We start from the raw sequence: 17,825 nt of genomic DNA, 5'->3' as shown, positions 1-17,825 counted from the left end.
ACTTAATTTGTTATTACCATCCTTAAACTCTCATATTTTGTCTTTTGACAAAAACATTCCTCCTGAAAATACAGCTTGGGCTAGGGTGTGCCAAATAAAAATTGTCCAAAATCCAAAGACAAATTTAAAACTAATGCCCAATCTGGTATATATGAAAGATAATTTTTACATTTCAATACAGTTCAAGATTTTGTCGGTTATTTCAGTTCAAAGAGAAACTCCTTGCTCAGTCTGTCCTCAACACTTCTGCCTATTTACTACTTCCAAAAGGATATTTTCATTTAATGGGAAAATATAAGGCTGAGTGAAGCTCTTACCTATCATTTCTTATGATGTTTCTAGGATATAATGGCTCTGTTATAATAGATAATTTAACCAAACCTCTCCATCATCTGATCTGTGAGTCCAACTGATGCAAGCTACGGTATATCTCCTTCCATTATGTGAGCTGCAGCTAATTAAACACTGACTATGATACATTAAAGGATGTTAGAGATATCCAGGCTTGGTTTTGCAAAGTGAAGTGTAATCCACTGGCTTTAGGAGTATTTTCAATGTACAATTCCCTTTCTTGAATGCTCTTAGTTTAAGCCCACAATTATCCAGGCTTAGGCCAAAAAACAACTACAAACATGTCCTCTGGGCTTTTTTTAATCAGCAGTCAGTATAGCACTTAATTCCCTGCACGATTACTAAGGTCACCTTCTTAGAGGCAAAACGGACCATTATTTTATTTTGCAGAGAAATCAAAAATGATTTGAGTGCAATAGAAGATATGGAGCTTCACACCATGAGAGGTCATACTTGATGGGATTTGCAGCGACTTCTGTGTGATTCACAGCAAATTCTTATATGCTGAGTGTTTTTACGTTGGTACAGGTCTTCATATGTGAACCTCAAATCATGCTTGATGCTATGAATGAAAGTGAAGTCCAAGTTGAACGTTGGGCTGTAACTCACCGAAGCTAAAGCCTTGCCCAATGCATCTCCAGTCTCTGAGCTTCCAGTGGTGTTCCCCCGATTTGCAGCAGCTAAAGACAACACAGAGGGAGGCTTTGTTACAACAACCTCAGACAAATGACAAGCCGTCACGGAGTTCAAAGCAGCTGTCCAACTGCCTGACTCACTACTATAACAGAAAGGATGTTCAGCGATGACTACATCGGGGGATATTTAATCAGTCATTCTGAGCAGGTAGATTAACTGTAAACTTAGGAACGTACCCATGACCCCATCGCCTGTGTTGACAGACGAGCTGTGCGCTGCGGTGACGAACGGCGAAGTGCTGTTGTTGCTTCGATGGAAGCTGGACATGGGAGGAAGACTGGCATTGATGTCAGGAGAGTGTGAGGGGTAATTCTGGGAGACAAAAAAAAGAAACACTTCCCAGTCACAAATGTGTACGTACAAAAAAGAAAGGCTTATTTATTCTTGTATTGTAAATTCTCCTTGACATCTCGCTGGCTGCAGTAAGTAAAAGTTACTGGGGGGGGGAGATAAAGAGAGGGCAGGCAGCATCTGCAGACTCCCTGTGAAGATCTGCCAGCTGAGGCAGGCAGCCGAGATCAAACACTGACAAGAAGGGTCAGCAGTGTCTTCACTGATAATAACCAGACACACACCCACTCTAACTGTGAGTGGGAGCAGGGCGGAAAAATTATCTAAATGCTTTACGTGCCTCACAACACACATTAGATCTTTAATGACGGCAAAATAAGTAACCAACCATCATCTGTTTGTATTCTTCGGCGTGTTTTTATTGCTTTTATTTGTGGTCATTTTATTTATATGTGTTTTTGTCTTTATCTGTTGTCCAGTTTTATCTTTCATAATCATTTATCTTTTATCTACCGGTACTTTGTTTTTGCGTCACATCATACTCTAAGTCAACCTTTATTTTACGACACTTCTGTTAGGCCCTAAAGTTTGGCTTCCTGTTGTTATACAGTATTGCCCTCAATTCTGACCTCTGTTTTGAATGTAAACTCAGAGTTTAAAGGTGCTACATACATTATCATCATTATTAGATATTAAAAGTTGGGAGCTGCTGCTTACCAAACGGTCGTGTGCGTGCATGCCGTTGTAGTTTCCTGACTGTGGCATGTGAGATGAAGATCCGGAGAGCATTCCCGTGTAGCTGGGCTGACTGATCCCATTGGACGAGTTCCAAGGGTCAGACGAGCTGTGGGTACCATCTAAAGATAATAAAGCAATTCAGTAAATTATTGTATACAACATGCACTTCAGTCTTGCCACAGTTCCAGACAGAGGATAACCTCCGACCCTACGCTTCAAACTTGGGGTCCTTTTTCTCTTTGAACTGAAACATGATCCTTGTCCTGAACACAGATGAGATAACACAGAGATAAAAACAACAACACAGAAATCTGCTCTACTGGGAGTCACACTTCAATAAATACTGAACACACAGGATTAATATTACAAAATAATAAACAGATCTGTCTGTCAAAATATCACGATTGAAATAGTTTGGTACGCTATTCTGGCCTTTTGTATGTCACTGTAATAACTGCCACAAGTGACGAAATTATGATGAATGAACCGATTATGTTTATAGTCCAATTCAAAAAGTAATTCAAAACGTAAGACTAAAACAGACCTTAGTTGTATTAGGTATAAAAATAAACAATCAAAATAGAAGAATATAATTTGAAAACATCTGTTTGTAAGAATCAAAGAGATCAAGCTACAAAGATCATTTGGTGATATACTGCAGAGTAGTTATGAAGACTTGCTGTTGAACTTACCATAGAAAGTGCTTGCAAACATACTGCTGGAGGGTTTCGGAGAAGAGTAAGAAGGGGACTCTCTGTTGTAGTCTTCTGAGTTTGGAGATGGTGCGTACACCTGCCGTGAGAACAGAAATTATATTTGTAAAATAGTTTACCTAACACCACACAGTGCTAGTATTCTGCATATAAAACAAAGTATGGTGATGCTTCAAGCTGTAAAAACGTTCGGCTTTCAAATCTCATATTGTGTGAAGTATCTCAATTAAGATTGTGGGTAACTACCGTAAATGAATGTGATCTAACACGGCATGAGTAAAAAGACAAGGAGTGCAGATATGAACCTATACCACAAACACACTTTAATGACTAGCAAACACTCAAGCTGGAGAGGGGAGGAGTGTATTACCAGGGGTATTTGCATTTCAGATTAACCTCAAATGGAAGTATAATGATACCTGCATACATGCATAGCCCAAATGCCTGGAAAATAACAGCATATTCAGAGGCAGAAATCAAATAAGTGGTACAAAAACAAGACATCCTTCGCGTTCTGTTTATGTACCTGCAAACTGGTGGTGGTGCAGTGAAAGGAGAGGCACAATGGGTGTTCTGTTGTACAGCTGTGAGTGTGCCAAGCTAGGTGGGAGGATCAAAGAGACCGAAGGCCAAACACCAGTGATGTGGTCTCTGACTTCATCCACTCCAGATGGAGGGAGAGAGGGCGAGGGAGAAGGTCTGAACAAATGATCCCTCCTACAGACAGGACTGGATGACCCCACTGCGGCGTAACACTAATCAGAGTCAGGCCTGCTAACTCAATTCCACCTGCAAGTTCGCAGCACAAACTCAGCAATCCTGTTTTAATAGCATCACGCCGCACTCAGATGTTGGCATCATGACAGCTCGCTGCTTAAAGGTTGGTTTATAATGCCTGCGGATGTGATGCAACCACAAAGGTTGTTTACTCGCTCAAGTTTTTTTATGACACAGCCAGCGCTGATGGAAAATATGCCAACCAAACCAAAGTGTATTAATTAAATAACTCGCTCGCACACACAGCCCACATGTGAACGTACTGTATATCGATACAGAGTGAAGAGAGCTGCTGGGGTTTGCTGAGTGAGCGGCATGCTGTTGTCTGGGTGTGTAATTAAAGTGCTGTGGGAGGGGGGGAGCCCTCATGGGTCCTCTGGTTTACACATGGGCCCGGGGTGGACCATAGTTCCGTGGAGATCTCAGGTTAGCCTTGCTCAGGAGCCCGGGCTTTTGTCTCAATGGGCAGCATATGGCAGCAGATAATGCTAATTGTCCTTTTTACCCTGGGCTAACCAGTCGAAGGCATTAATAAACCATCCCCAAACACTGGGAGCCTCATTCCGCCGGCCTACGGAAGAGAGGGCCCACCTGGGTTTCCTTTTACAAGGCCATTAATTAAAAGCCGTCACTCACGACGATCAGCACACCAAAACAAGCATACACCAGTTGTTTGAGCGTTGGCGGCTATTTTTTTTATTAACAAATAAATTCCCTACTGTACCCTTTCTTTCAGCAGTCGCATATCAACTGAGCATTACAAGTATACTTTTAATAAAAAATAAGATATTGCAGAATAATAAATGACATATATATCTTTCCCCTTCAGCAATGACCTGACCCATGTTTAAAAGTAACTATAAAAATGGTATGGCAAACAATGAGGTCATTATTTTACTCCTGATAAGGTTATGATTAACATAAAGAATTATGATTTTAGGTACTGATCGTAGTTTCAATTGTTGGTAAAATGTTAGGTAAATAACACCAAATAACAATTTAAAGACACAGATTGAGTGATTGGTTCAGTTTTTAGCTTGGTCTTTACACGTGACCCAACTGACATGTCCTTGAAGTTCATGCCATACTAGTCAACATATCAAGTGTTAAAACACAAGCTGTCACCTTACACTGAGGATTTGAGGTAATAACAGGAAAGGAAATACAAAAACAGGCTAATGGCTCAAAAAGAATAGTTCAAACGCTCCCTTAATGGTGTGTCCTGTTTTTGTTCTGTAAGTCCTCATTTGGAGTTGAACCATATCTCTCGGGCATTTTGTTTCAAGTCCCAATCCAACACACTCACAAGGCTTAGTATGCACGACAGACACAAAGCCTCCTCAAACAACTGCTCCGCTCAGCCTGCTTGGAGGGCGTCGTCCAACACTGTGCGTGATACTTGCCAATGCTTTCTGGAAAAGTATGGGATCAGCATTTTCATGCATAAAACTGTGACTTAAAAAACTAACTCGCTTGAAAGAAGGCGTAGACATATTATACCGCAGCTCCGAGGTGTTGATGGATGAATGGAGTTAAACATGAGGAATATGTTAAGCAAGATGCTGACGTTGTCAATGCTACAGTCTGAGCTCGAAGGGAACATCAAACACCTATCTGGTTGAGTTTGAAAGAACATTTAAAAAATCTTATTCTCTTAAAATTGTATAAGTAAGAAAAAGGCAATACTTTTTGTTATCATAAAGAGCTCTTGAAATGGCAAATTATTTTGTAATTGTACACACCTGTTAAATACATGGAACTGGAATATAAATACATGCTGTTACAGTACATGTATAAACACAATGGGACTTTAGAGTTCAATATAAACAACAACTAAACATTCAACCACAGGTGGAAAACATATCACAAGTATAAACAGGACAAAATAGACTAGAATCATTTATTACCTATACAAAATATATTAAGATGTATATTAATATCTGACTCATCAAGCACATACATATGCATTTGGATGCACAACTTTCTTTTCTTATAATAGAAAGAAGATTAAAGGATTAAAAGACCCATCAGTGTGGTTTTCTTCTTCTCTAGCAAAGCATTAAAATATTCAAATTCTGACAGAAGAGCAGCCTGCTGGGAGTCAGGTTCTCTAAATATGGAGCAACCCCTGGCAGTCGTTAAGACCACAGAAATTGGTTAAGCATGAATTCAACCTCATAGACTACTCATCTCATACTGTATGTGACATGTACATACATTATTGAGTGATATAGGCCAACACACACACACACAAACACACACACCACCACACAACTCCTACAATCATGCATGCTTCAGTGCATGTGAAGAGGGCTAACCTCCAAAAAACACGGTATAACCTGTTGCACAACTAAACAACAACAACAGGGAGCACATGTATTCTCTTTTGAGTTTTTAACTATTTCTTGGATTACATTTTATGACATCCCATTTGTGGAGGGGAAGCTTTCTGTTTAGGGGGAACATACTCTAACAATCACTGCAGGGCTTTCATTTCTACTTTTTCTCTTCCACTAATGGGCAATGGAAAAAAGATCAGCGAGCTGCTCCATCTGTATTGGTTCTGTGCCACCAGCTCACAAGCCAACGGCCCACTGCGAGTTCAGAGCTCCAGATGGTGAGCCTGCATTGCAATTCTGCATTATAACAAATGAATGTGAATCAAGTTGATGCAAAAAACGAGCACCACCTTTCTTTTTTCCTTGCAGGGAAAACAGTGCTTTTGATCAAAGACTTTGCCCGTTCTGTCCACATGCTATCAATTTTCTCTGCATCACCATCTATAACACAAGCCTGTTAATACTTAATATGAAAGAGATCAAAGTCATCTTTTGTACAGCGGGAACAAAGAGGAAATGCTGCAACAGGTTATAAGGGAACATTTGAAACACACGCATGAGTAAGAGAACCTTTTCCATTCAATATCATTAAGATTCTATCCTCTTTATTTTTCCTTTGTGGGCTGTGCTGTAACGTCACAAATAGCACAGGTAATGACAGGTGTAAATCTGCCTGTGTAATTTGCCTATGACAGGTTTATCACTTAAAGATTATTGAAATGCACTACAGAGCTCAACCAGCCATTGTCAGAGCACCATTGGATTTATTTTACAATTACCGTACATTACCCATAAAAACAGGAACATCTTAAAACTTCCTGCAGCACACAAACCATCCATCTTTAAATCAATAATCAAGTTTATAACAAGTTTCATCGAGAGCAAGTGCAGCACACACACACACACACACACACACACACACACACACACACACACACACACACACACACACACACACACACACACACACACACACACACACACACACACACACACACACACACACACACACACACACACACACACACACACACACACACACACACACACACACACACACACACAGTGATTCATAAATTGCTCTCACAAAAAACGTTTTCAGACTAACAAAAATCAAAGAGGTCATTAAAGAGAAGTTCAGAAATCACATTAGGCTCCCTGTGGCGTCCAGAATGCCAATGTGATTAAAAACAGATGGAATAACAGCAACACTGGTGCTTAGTGCTCAATCTGCAAACAGGAAAGTCTAACCTCAACAGGCAGACTCTTTCTCTTAATCATTCCCAGACTCCCACTTGTTATTATTTCAACCCAGTCTGGGTGCTGAAGCCACCAGCCAGTCAAAATAAATTCAAGGCTGCAAAAAACCTTTTTTGCCAAGATGTTTCATTTCTGTGTATGAGACAACGTTTTTTAAAATGGAAAAACTTTCTTTTTATGTATTGCCTAGAATATTAACTTTTTAGAATAAATAATAACCCACAACTGGGTTTGAAGTAGCTTAAAAAGAGTCCAGCAACACTGTTAGACATTTGAAATATTAAATTCATACAACTTCATCTGATGTAATGGAAAATCAGACAGAGGAGCCTCAGGCGTATGCATTTTCACACACACAAACACATACACACCCAAATACACAGCTTTTATGTCAGACACAAGGACAGTCAGACACACACACTTTTTCCAGCTCATCTCTGTCAACACACACACATTCCCAAAGAGTCTACTTACCGATTTCCCGTTGTAGTAATACATTAAAGAGTTATTTCCCATTCCTGGGACCGGGTAGGCACAATACATCTTAGCTTGAACAGTTGAAGTGACACAGATGAACTACAGCAGCACTCTAGCTTTCTCTCTGGACATACATCCAAGCCGCTCAAAAGGGTCTGATATTTCTCTCAGCACTGGCCTCCACACACAACCCACTCAGAGGAAACGTATGCAAAGCAGGATTGTTCCATTCCACACTGTGGGAAGGGGTGGCTGACAGAAGGGAGTGGCTCATGTGGTACATCCCACTCCTAAGCCTCTGAGTGCTGAGGCAAAGAGGAAAAGGACGAGGGGGGAGGGAGGGCGTAGGGGAGGAGAGTGTAGAGAAGATAAAGCGAAGTGGGCGGGACGGAAAACAAATGTGTGAGCGGATTAAGAAAGAAGAAGGGGGGGGGGAATTAATCACAGGCATAAAAATGAAGATTATCTGCAGGGGAACACCAACCAACTTGAACTACAATTATTTGGATTTGATTCATTTGCTAAAATAAAAGGTGTCCAAATGAGTGGATCAAATGTGTTATCTTCCACGCATTTTAATACGAAGTTTGTTTTTGTGATGTTTAATCAAGTCTACGTTAAGGTCAAATCTGCCATTTTCAGACATTTGACCTTTTCCCACACATGGCCCACACACCCAGCAGGAGTCATTCGTGAGAGAAAGTGAAAGCTCAACGTGTAAGGCAAAATAAAGAATCCATGAATGCAAATCCAGGTTATGAGGGAAAAGAAAGTATGTATGAAATGTGAAGTATGAGGGTTGTGGCGTTGGCAGAGAGAGACCTTTAGCTGTGAAGTGCCTGAGTTGTAAAAAAATGCAACAGCTGCAGAGAGGGCTGGTTTGTGACGTCGCAACATGAAAATAATGCTCCATTTCCTAAACCCTGGGGGCCTCAGACAGGGGGGAGCACCTGGGGGCAGAAAGAACATGGACAGCCATTTTACCATGGTTTCACAGCAAGCCACACAGCTCCCCATTTACCTTTATCATGTGGGAGGAGGGGAGAGCAAAGGAGAGGAGAAGAAAGGAGAGGAGGAGAGGATAGATACCCTTTTCCAGCGAGAGCTCGGTCTCGTTGGAGCCTTTCATGTCTGCCACTCGAAGCTTCCTGGACTAAACATAGGCCTGGAAACTCAATGAGAATATTAGTGTTATAGAAAGATGAAAGCTTCCACTTCCCTAACAAAACTAGGCCTGTATAATGCTTTTCCTTTTAGTACTGTTATTATTTATCCCCCCTTTCTTCTTCTCTTCCAAAACACTGGATCTACGTGCGGTTACTGTTTTACATCTGACGGTGTTTCAAATTGATTCTTAAAGGGACATGGTGTTTGAAGGGGTCTAAAACAAGTCCAGGCACACAGCAGAGTGTTGCAAGACAGATACATGAAAGCAAAAGGAGATTGGTGTTCATTTGGGAAATGATGCACACTTATCATATCCAAGCTGACTCAGGACTCTGCAATCTCAACTCTACTGACTCTGCAGGAGAAACAGTGAGAATATCTATGCATGTCAAGCAGAGGAAATGTTTTTGTAATTAATTATGTCAAGGTCACAGAGTTGATAAAAACAGAGTGCATCAGTGTAGGAAGTGTAGAGGAGGAGAGACTTGAATGGAAGACGTGCGTCAGGGGAAAAGAACAGGTGCATGCCAGTGTTTTAAAAACAGGAAGCTAGTTATTGTATTGTTTTATGTTGTTGTGTCCGCTGATTATGCCTGTTTAGCGACAGGGTCAGCAGTTGGAGCTGGCTGAAACACAACGTTCAGTTAAATACTTAGGGTACCCATTTACCCATTTGCTTTACAATTTCCCTCCTTCTCAGAGTCAAACAGTTTTTAAGAAAAGCCTCAAGACCCGCCTGTTCCACACCGCATTTTACTGACTGTCCTTTACTTTGTTTATTTGTATTTGAACCTTTTATGCTCTTAACCTTTTTTTTGTATATTACCATATTTTATTCAATATTCTCTTTCGATAACTTTTTATTTTATTTGTTTTTATTATTTTCTCCTTATAGCATTGTGAAGTACCTTGAGATGACGTTGTTTTTAAAGTGTGCTATAAAAATGAAATGTATTATTATAGTATTATAAACAACACAGAGACAAGATGCACGATTCAATGTCAATCTTACTTTTTGAGGATAAATTTCAACGTGATTTCAATCAGAAACAAATAAATATCCATACATTCTCTTAGAAATCATAGTGAAAAAAACACACTCACACATTTCTGGAATGATCACGTTTTTTTCAGTATCAAAATTCTCCACTGATAGCTCTCTGTACATCCATGGGTGCATTGCAAACAGGTTCATCTCAAAGCTTATTTTTATCTCAATTTTCTCTGAGGGGGGGCTCACTGGATCAGACTTTGAAAACCTCTTGTCTCTGGGTTGAAGGCTCAGCTCCACCCTCCTGCTAGCTCCACCCTCCTGTTAACACCACCCTCTAAGACACTCGAGTCATCACAAGGTGCTTTTTTTGGATTTGTTTGGGTGTTGAAAAACAAAAAGCAAATCCACAGGCTGAGCTCGCCCCCATCTCACGCATGGACTTAGCAATGATGTCATCAGACAGGAAGATTGTTTCCTGTAAGAAGCTCTGGTTCTAATTAGAGAGGCTGAGTCAGAGGAGGGGGGGCAGAGGCATTCAGACCCCCACCCTCACCAACTCATGGCTGTGTCGTGAATGCATTGATATTATTAAGACAATAATAATTCAGGGGTTCTGCAGGTTTCTTCAAGCTAAATGTAGGATATTTAAATTATTCTTAATACCACGAAGAATTCAATTCAAGCTTCACTGTCAAAGTGTAAAAGTATTATGGAAAAAGTGTGGGGACGATGTGGCGTAGAATTATCATTATCACATCACCTTTTTTCCAGGAAACTTTAAAAATCAGATGGTAAAAGAGAGACTGACTAAACAATCAAACATATATTAACTTATGTTTATTGAAGTCTTGCAAGATACCATTTTGTGTGATCAGTTAATAATAATGATAGACGCTCGAATTAGCCACACAGGCTTCAACACTTTTGAGCTCCACTGCATTACAACAGGCCCAGAATGCAACAAACATACACCATGGAGATGTCATGATCAGAAACTACATAGACCACTTGCTATGAACCATATTCCTGCAAAAAATACATGCAAACAGTTCTGTGACTTCACTTCGGTTGAACACTTTTATGACAACACTGTTTCACTCTGTTGTGATAGAAGAAGAAAATATGTCTGACTCTCGCAGTGAATCTGAGTTTATGAACATTTGCTGAAAAACACAGGGGTGTCCAACTGTATCAATTACATCTGTTGCTCGTGAACTGTCATGATTGACTGACAATGATTGTGAAAGAGTTCCCTGACAGGTGAACTTGTTTGCGTCCATATACAATACGTGAAAAGACTTGATGAATTGTATTGCATCTGACATTTTAATGAACGTTACTGACTGCCACCTCCTTCAGACTGTGAGACTGTCGACCACAGCTGTTAAACCCAACATCCTTTTTAAATTCCACAGCTCTCATAAAGCAGACCCAGCCCAGCTCTGGTTTATCCCCCTACAGAGAACAGTTAATGTGCATAAAAAAAAGGATATTCTGGGATGTACTGCCAATGTTTGAAATACTATGTTAAGATTAAGAACAGGGGAAAAGGGAACAATTATGTTTTCGGAAGATTTAGTGAACCAATCATACTGAAAATGTCCAAGCACTGCTTTTCTTTTACATGTTTTTATTGTAACCATTCAGCAGTTTATTTCTTTAAACAAGACACACATTTTTTTGTTTTGGTGTTTTTGCAGTTAGAAATAACGGTACTCATGGCTTGTTTTTAAAAAGTGCCGTTTTAAAACACAACTGGCTCTGGCACAAAATGTTCACGTTTCCATTAAAGTTTTACGAATCTTGCCCATTATAATTAATTAAATAACACAATCTTTGGTGTGTGTGTTGCTTGCATTTATGTTTTGATCAGGCTTACAAGGCTGCAAAAAGCTTTTACACACAGACTAATAATTGGGCACAGCAACCTTCAAACAAACGGCCATTTAAAGCCGCCCTTAAAGTCTGAAGGCAGTAAATGTTTGTAGCAAAGCAACTAACTACATCCATTCCTCAAGCTTGGAGAAATTAAACGCACCACATTTGTTGGACATCTGTCCTAAAGCAAATGTTGGAATAACTAAAAACACTGAGAACAGAAAATGTAATTCTCCTTGAAAAAGATAGATGTGATGAGAGGGATTAAGATCCAGTGGAGGGAGAGTCAGGTTTAATTTTAGCTGAATTAAAATGATGAGAGATGATTTTTCTGTTTTGGAAAACCTCAATTGTTGCTCCAGGAAATCCACTAATGAGGCTGCTTCAAAAAAGACAATGACTCATTTGTTAAATTAATATAATTATCAAATTATTTTGTTCAAGCTTGAACACCCATCTATTTTGTCGCTGAAACCACAGCATCTTTACATCTAGCAGAAACACCCCTTACTACTAGGATATTTTTACAAGGAGAATGTTATTTAAAATCATAAATACACTAAATGATACTGCTATGATACAAGTTCTTTGATATCTGGCTTACATTTTTGATACATTTGAATGGAGTTAGTTACTGAAGTGATGTCATGGCTATTTATATATTTGTTTCTCTCTTTCTTCATGGTTTGTTCTGAAACTTGACTATGTGCGGTGTATTATCCCTTCCCTTTATTTCCAACCTGTGTTGAATAAGACCCTAATTAGGTGGTTAATAAAAGCTAATTAGAGGTTATTTAGGAGAAAGTGAGTCTCTATACTGTGCGAATCTGAGGAGGACGCACCTGGCATCAAAAAAACGTCTCATCTAATACGGTTTGTTGACTTAAATCCGTGTGCAGCACTATACCTTGGATCAAATCTGAAGTTTCTCCTGATATAACTTCTTTCTACTCTGTGAGCCTGTGAATCTTTGAGAGGCGGCCAATAACCTATACAACTCTTCCTTCATCACTTCCATGGCCTTTTACAAAACTGTAAGAACTCCTTTTGACAACAAGCTCATTCATCCTTCTCACACTCATGTTAGGCGTGTGTGTACATGTAGTGTCCTCAGAGGCACAGTTGAACAAAACTCTGAATGTACATCGAGGTATTTTAAAGAAATATCTGCGTCATTCATTTTTGAATTGCAAATAGTTCCTTTTTCAAACACATCAGAGACGCTAACACAGTTTTTATGAAAATATTTGAAAGGAACTTCATGATAATGCTTCTTCTAAATCATAGATTATATTTTAAATGAGGCTCTAGACAATAGAAAACTAAGGAAATCACAATCACCCACAATCCCCAGACACACAACATTTGAGTAGTGTGATTTATACCTAACAAACACACTCCACATTACACATAAGGTTCCAGGAGTAAAGAAGCAGTGCCTCGTGTGGTTCGATGATGAACTCTCAGAGCAGCCTGGCTTCGCTGCTCTCTAAATAACAAACACTCTCCGATTGTTGACAGGCTGTGTTTTTGAGCCTGCCAGCGATCTGAAATCAAGGTTTGCATTAATGCTGTATCTCACGCAAGCTCTACATGAATAATTTACAACAGGCCAGAAAGTGAGTAATGGCTTTAATCTGTGCATTATTTTTGTACTCTTTGTCCTTTTAACTTCTCATTCTCTCCACAGATGAAAGGGCTCAGGCCTCTGGCTTGTTTGCCTGTTCCATTATCTGCAGCCTCTAATGTCAGTGGTACATTTCAGCAAGCCAAATAAAGATAAACACAAAGCCAGGGTCCCAGAGGTGGCCGCGACTGTTCAGCATCATCCCTGTCAGACGCAGGGTGTCTATCTAATCAGCCATCTGATGAGGCCGTCTCTGGGGAGCTCAGTGACCGGGGTCAGGTCGGAACCTCAAATACAGCCCAAAAATGACTTACACCTACAATACACATTATTCAATTTATACACACTGAATCTCTCATTCAGTCATGCCAAAAAACCAATCCAGAATAAGTTTAATCGTTTATAAAACCTAATCTAAATTGTAATCTTTATACAACTAATTTAAGCCGATAACAACCTCTGCTGCAACTACTAATTTCTTGACATTTGTACAATGTTCAACTAAATTTGAAAATACTTCCAGGCAATACAAACTGTGAACAATCATTCTTATCGTTTGCAGACCTGAACACACCCTGCTGTTTTTAAAACACTTTGAACGTTTTTATCTCTTTGAAGGCCCAAATCAATGTAATGCCTATTGTTTCCTCCCCTGACTTGCCTTTGGTCGCCTCTTTTAGGAAAATCAGTGTACTTTAAAGGATGTAATGCAACATGAATGCATGTATACTTATTTATAATCTTTAACTGTGTCTATGTTATATGCATAAGTTGCACATGTGCAGCTTTTCACCGATCTGCTGGGTGCCCCTAAAAACTCATTTAGATACTTAAAAAGACCCGGGGTGATGCTGGCTGTTTACATATGGCTCTACTAATGTATTTTATCCACAGTCTATTTACCAAGCCCTGATACAATGTCCCGGCCTGCTGTGGTTCTAAAGAAGGAAACAAAAAGGCACTGCTTTCTTAGTAACAGGAACATTAGGTATACTGTTTATGATCTCTTGTCTTTGAGCTGTTCAAGTCGCAGGGATGTATCTTTTGAATGTCATGCATCAGACAGCACTGCAAGGAACATCTTTGGTTGTAAGATTCAGAGCCTAAAGCACACTTCCTTTCTTACAGCTCACACAGTACACATCTCTCAGAAGCAAGGGTGTCTGAGTGATCTGTCAGCAAATGTCAATCTATTTTGTCATCCACACTCAGGGTTCTCGCATGCAAAAGTCCCTGAGGGGAGCTGAATCTCAGCCCACCACTTTCTTTCTCTCATCCTGCAGCCATAGCGTCACCAAAGCCAGGGAGGAAGTGTCACATCGTGCCACTGTGCCTCAGAGGAGGGTTCATAAGGATGGGGGGGGGCACTATTTACACAAACAAACTGACACACACACACATATACACACCATGCCCTTGCAGCTCCCCATAAATATCCTACAAGATGCCACTTTCCCCCACGAGCCCCAACAGTCCCCGTCTCCAGTCCTCCTGTTAGACAGGTGCCCACGCAGCTGCCCGTCAGCATCCCTCAGCGCAGCCGCCTGTCTGTCCAATCACAATGCTCCGTCCTCAGTGCTCAGTTTATACAGTCAGATAATGCAGGAAGCCAATTATAGACAGGGTGTCTACTGTAACACATTATTTTAATATGAAGCTTTCATGCTTAAGCACTTTAAAGATTTTCATCTATCGGACATGTTATTCTTTCTTAATGCCCCCTTTTTCTTTCTTTTTTATTACTTACTTGTCTTCAAATGTATGATGTTAGACTGTATATTATAGCGTGTGCATATGCTTGCATGGATTATTCTTGATGGTGGATAACAGTGGATTTTTTAGGCATATGCATCACACAATTACAACCACATCTGCAGTTTCTCATGGCTGCAAGCACACATCTAGCAAACCACAGAGGAAAGTATGTGTGTGGCTAAAGGGGGTATGGTGTCTGTATATAAGACGAAGAAACATTTAAATGTTTGCAATCAGCCAGCTGGCCTGTATAGATAGCCTTCACATCCTGCTGCACTGCTGTGTCAAAGCCTAAATGCGCAGAGGATGTGCTCCCGTAAATATTTTGATTCAGCTCCATCATGTAGTGTACACAAACACACACACACACACACACACACACACACACACACACACACACACACACACACACACACACACACACACACACACACACACACACACACACACACACACACACACACACACACACACACACACACACACACACACACACACACACACACACACACACACACACACACACAATAACATCATGCTTGGGCTTGCAACTTACATTGCCTATCTGATTCAAAACTCTGAAATGTATTTTTAGACTGAGAAGCAAGAATACAAGCTGGAGGCAAAAGGGGATTTGAGGATGAAATAAATAAATAACATTCCCAGCAGTAGACATAATGATAGGAAGCACTGTGTTGATTTCTTTTTAAATCAAGCGGTTATTCAGGTCTCTGGTGAGCCTCTCGAGCTTGCTTACACAAGCAAAAGCTTTCAGGGCATCTGCAGCTGCATTCATGTTGTACAGGTACGCTGCAGGCTCTTCACAGCTGCCTCTGGCAAAGTATCTTTGACTCCAGGTGCACCTTCCCCTCGGCACTTCTTCAACACCACCCTCACTGTGTCGGAGCCACAAACAAGGGTCTTGGCTGATAATCATCCTCAGACATAGAGCAATCTGCAACACTTTACACATTTTTAGAGGCCATAAGTAGATCTTTACACCATCATGCCAACATGCCTCACCTATGCCTCCAATACTGATATCCTAACACTTCTTAAAAGCTGCCAGACAACCTCCCACTCAAACATTTTCCACATATATCACCTATTAAAAAAACAGCTTTATGTTTTCCTTTCTCTGTCAGCAGGTTAAAAGAGACCTACAGCCCTTTATTCAACACTGCCATCTTCATTCTTTCAAATAGGATCAAAGACTAACAGGGATAATTCCTCCGAGCTCCAGGCTTTATCTCCTGAACAGCGCTGAGTGACAAGAAGAAGCTGTATTTTATCCCGTGCTCCGTCACTGTTTTCCCCCATCTAGTTTTGTACTGCTTGATTGTACTTTCATGAGTCACCGAACTGCACCTGCGCTCATGTGTTAAGTACTGACAAATAAAAGCCCAGCGTCCATTTACACAACAAAGAGATGTAACCCGCGAGGCAACCATTCTTTGGCTCCCTGCGCCTGACAAGACCGCAAATATATCACTTACTTAAGAGGAAGGCAGCTCACGTTCCTGCTGCTGTCAGAGGCTGCTTCTCTCCCTCACGCTCTGACAAACTTCTTTTCAAATACAAATCCAGAAACAAAACACATGCCAGTCTTTTATGTTGCATGGCCTGTTCCATATTTGATTTCAGAGTAACAGCAGCAGAGGCGACGATTATCAGAGCTCTGAAAGGCAAATCCAGTCTCAGACTCCCTCACCAAAAAAGAAAGAAAATAAAAGATAACCCTTTCATTGTTTAAGGAAAGAAAGGGGGGGATTTTGGTAAATCAGTTGCTTCTTATTGGAAAAGGAAAAAATATTGTCTTGTACCAGTTCTAGGAATTTAAAGCAAGGCTTAATAAAAACCTTTCCCAATCCGCCGGGGTTTTAACAATGAACATCTGACTTACTGATTTATGCATATTAATGAACGTCAACACCCCCTGTCTAAGTGAGAGCAAGCTGAGCTCCACACTTCTCTGCATCCTAATGGTTTCTGCTCCACCGGGATCATTACCAATAGAAATTTCAGATATTCCGTGCTATTAATCTCTGGCTGTCCTCCTGTTCGGCTACGTAATGACTAATTAAACATCAAAAGAGCAGAGCTGGGGATCTGCTCTGACAGCCTCTCTCTCTCCCAGGAGAGGCTGTGAGGAGGCCAGACTGTGACAGGGCAGCACTGAAAATCAATCACTTCAAGGTGCACAAGTGTGAGGACGCACACACAAAATGTACTGAAGATGTTCCCTAGACAGGTACACACTAAAACGAAACAACACGCATGTAAACAACAAACATGAAAAGTCAGAACTTAGATAAACAGGCACCACAACACTGCTGAGTTAGGAAACAAATAAAAGATCCGACCTAAGAAGTGTGGCAGTGATGTCAAGAGCGCTCTTTGTGTGCCAGAGGGAGGGCGTGTGAGTTGAGTAGCATGTGTGTGTGTGTGTGTGTGTGTGTGTGTGTGTGTGTGTGTGTGTGTGTGTGTGTGTGTGTGTGTGTGTGTGTGTGTGTGTGTGTGTGTGTGTGTGTGTGTGTGTGTGTGTGTGTGCTTAAGTAAGCTCACTGTGAAATCAATTTATATGAGAGGTAGATGATCTTCCACTCACAGATGAAGGCAGGCCAGGAGGGACCTTGCGAACCTTTTTTGTTTGTAGAGGATCTGTGGAGAGATGAAAGCAGGTCTAGTCATTCTCAGGCAAAATCAAAAGGCAAACATGAATGCTGTAGTGTACCAGAAATCTACTTTGTGGCATTGTTCAG

General features: G+C 40.6%; 1 protein-coding gene across 7 annotated transcripts in view; it reads right to left on the bottom strand.

The window, feature by feature from the left end:
• The window catches only part of tcf12 (transcription factor 12), a 76,744-nt gene that overhangs the window by 16,277 nt on the left and 42,642 nt on the right, over nucleotides 1-17,825 (bottom strand). For all 7 annotated transcript variants that reach the window (XM_079662401.1, XM_079662404.1, XM_079662403.1 and 4 more), the window contains exons 8-12: nucleotides 17,672-17,724; nucleotides 2,769-2,868; nucleotides 2,056-2,195; nucleotides 1,224-1,359; nucleotides 961-1,031 (exon numbers count right to left, since the gene is read on the bottom strand). In XM_079662401.1, the coding sequence (XP_079518527.1) occupies nucleotides 961-1,031; nucleotides 1,224-1,359; nucleotides 2,056-2,195; nucleotides 2,769-2,868; nucleotides 17,672-17,724 (500 nt within the window). The remainder of the gene's footprint in view (nucleotides 1-960; nucleotides 1,032-1,223; nucleotides 1,360-2,055; nucleotides 2,196-2,768; nucleotides 2,869-17,671; nucleotides 17,725-17,825) is intronic.

The sequence above is a fragment of the Notothenia rossii genome, assembly GCF_949606895.1.
Source record: "Notothenia rossii genome assembly, chromosome: 2".
Lineage (NCBI taxonomy): Eukaryota > Metazoa > Chordata > Actinopteri > Perciformes > Nototheniidae > Notothenia > Notothenia rossii.
The sequence above is the reverse complement of the archived record's forward strand: the minus strand, read 5'-3'. Positions and strand labels throughout refer to the sequence as shown.